This window comes from Penaeus chinensis, chromosome 18, assembly GCF_019202785.1.
Source record: "Penaeus chinensis breed Huanghai No. 1 chromosome 18, ASM1920278v2, whole genome shotgun sequence".
NCBI lineage: Eukaryota > Metazoa > Arthropoda > Malacostraca > Decapoda > Penaeidae > Penaeus > Penaeus chinensis.
The window spans coordinates 26,799,533-26,802,032 of record NC_061836.1 but is presented as its reverse complement, the minus strand read 5'-3'; the positions used below and the strand labels follow the sequence as shown (position 1 = coordinate 26,802,032).

The window sequence follows — 2,500 nt, the reverse complement described above, 5'->3', positions numbered from 1 at the left end:
GGGTACGCCAAGAACGCCAGACCGGGTCCTGCGGGAGGGGGCAAGGGCGGGAGGAAGGTAAGAGGGGTGGTTAACGTTGGATGTTATTAGCATTTTTCTTTTTCTTTTTTTCGTTTTTCTTATTTGTTTGTTTGTCTGGCTATAGGGGAAACGGAGGTAGATGGTAATCATAAAGAATAAATATGATGATCTAGAGAAAGCGAGATAGATGATAAATCTGTATGAACAAAATAATGAGATGAATTTAGAAAGTGAATGGGGAGGTACTGTCGTGAGTCTTTAGCAAGTGAATAATGACAGGATTTTGTAACCGAGGGTGGGGGGGGGGGGGCGATGTCTTTAATCATTATGTTCAGAAAATGATATATTCCCTGTTCAAAAGAATCTGATTTTTTTTTTTTTTAATTATTATTTTTGAAATATTGGCGTGGTGGATGTCCTGTTGATGTACGTCGTTAACTGTAATATTCAAGGGGAAAAGGCGAAATGGTTGGCGTGGGCCCTTAGCAATTTGAATTTAATATATATATTTTTTTACGTTATTTGGAAGACGTTAAATAGTTTATATAATAAGAAGTATCTGTTTAAAGATGCTCACATATACTCAAATATAGTTCCTTGTTTGAAAGCAGTGCAATTATGTGGTGGTGATTTTGTATTTGTTGAAATTTCATTTAAGAAATTGATTAAACAATACAATACGAGACACTGTCGAAAGGATTTTTTTTGTGTTATTGCAAATGAATATCTATGTCAAAAAAAAAGAAAAGAGAATAGAATAGAATAGAAGAGAAGAGAAGAAAAGAGAAGAGAATAGAAGATAAGATAAGAGAAGAGAAGAAAAGAAACAAAACGAAAAGTGAAGAGAAAAAAGAAGAAGAAAAGAAAGGAAAAGAGAAGTGAAGAGAAGAGAAGAGAAGAGAAGTGAAGAAAATAGAAGAAAAGAAAAGAAAAGAAAAGAAAAGAAAAGAAAAAAAAGAAAAGAAAAGAAAAGAAAAGAAAAGAAAAGAGAGAAGAAGAGAAGAGAGAGAGAGAGAGAGAGAGAGAGAGAGAGAGAAAGAGAGAGAGAGAGAAAGAGAAAACACCGTAACCTCCATTCCCTTACCTGAAGCAGCCACGTCAGCTACGGACTTCTGCTGCGCCTCCGCCATGAAACCGACGACGGAGAAGATGACGAAGCCAGCGAAGAAGGACGTGCAGGAGTTGATGGTGCAGAGGATGAGCGAGTCCCTGCGAAGAAGAGACGGTGAGAATGAGGGAATAAAGGAGGAGGGGGAGAGGAAAGAGCGTGGAATGAAGGGGAGGAGGATAAAAATACGAACGTAGTAATTCTAATGTAAATGCTAGTGATGAATCTGGATCTTAATGTGCGTATTTGTTTGTAAATAGATGCTTGTATTTTATAATAACAACATTATTAATAATTTTAATAATAATCATAAAAATAACAACAAAACAACAACAATAATGATAATAAAAAAAAAAAAAAAATAATGTGCATGCGTACTTATTCATATATGCGTATCTGCAAATACTTGCGACAACGTACAAGCTAAATTAAAACAACTTACTTATAACAGTTGTTATCAAACTTATTGTAGGATCCGAGAGCGATAAGCGAGCCCAACACAAGGGCGTAGGACCAGAACACCTGCGACACCGCCTCCACCCACACCTGTTGACAAGGGAACAGTTGTTAAGGGGAGAAACAGTGTTATTAAGCAACAGTGTCAATAGAGACAACAGTGTTAAAAGCAGAAACATTGTTAACAGGAGCACAGTGTCAATAGCAGCAACAGTGTTAAACGCAGAAACATTGTTAACAGGAGCAAGAGTGATAGAAACAACGATGTTCAAAGAAGCAATAGTGTTAAAAAAAACAGGAATGTTAAAAAACAGCAGAGAAGCACGAGTATTAAAAGAAGAAGCAATAATTAAAAGGACCAAACGATGATTAAGAATCGTCTCCATCGTGGCGTAGAAACCATCGACAACTTCAATGCACCTTTTATCTGGCCTTCTGCTCTCACATTTGCCTATTTCTTGGTGTCCATGTTGTTAGCCTCTTTCTGTATCTATTGTCTTTTATTCTTGCTCTATGCCAAGTAAATGATAAGTTTGAGGAAGAAATGAATTGTGTAAAAATGATTATGTCGATGTACACAGGTGGAGTGGTACGATAAAAACAGAATAAAAATAGGTGGAAACATTAAATAATTGTCATATGATATAAATGAATGTCATACAAGAATTAAACACAGATTAGAAAGATAAGAATGAAATGAGTAGATAATAAAACGATGATTAATGATTAATCAACAGACAGGTAATATATAAAACTCTAAGGACAGGCAACAAAATCTCAAGATAAGAATGATAACATAACAGAAAAGTAATAAATGATAACAATAGATAAAAGCAGCTCGCAACAATGAGAAATGATAATGTGATGAAACAAAGAGAATCCCAGAAAAAAAAAAGGAAAGAAAAAAAAAAATAC

At 35.2% G+C, this 2,500-nt stretch overlaps 1 protein-coding gene across 1 annotated transcript in view; it reads right to left on the bottom strand.

Annotated features, from left to right (window-relative positions):
• LOC125034697 (sodium- and chloride-dependent GABA transporter 1-like) overlaps window positions 1–2,500 on the bottom strand; it is a 60,546-nt gene that overhangs the window by 8,244 nt on the left and 49,802 nt on the right. The window contains exons 8-10 of the mRNA XM_047626614.1: window positions 1,572–1,675; window positions 1,106–1,230; window positions 1–28 (exon numbers count right to left, since the gene is read on the bottom strand). The exon at window positions 1–28 is cut by the window's left edge and continues 85 nt beyond it. Of these exons, the coding sequence (XP_047482570.1) occupies window positions 1–28; window positions 1,106–1,230; window positions 1,572–1,675 (257 nt within the window). The remainder of the gene's footprint in view (window positions 29–1,105; window positions 1,231–1,571; window positions 1,676–2,500) is intronic.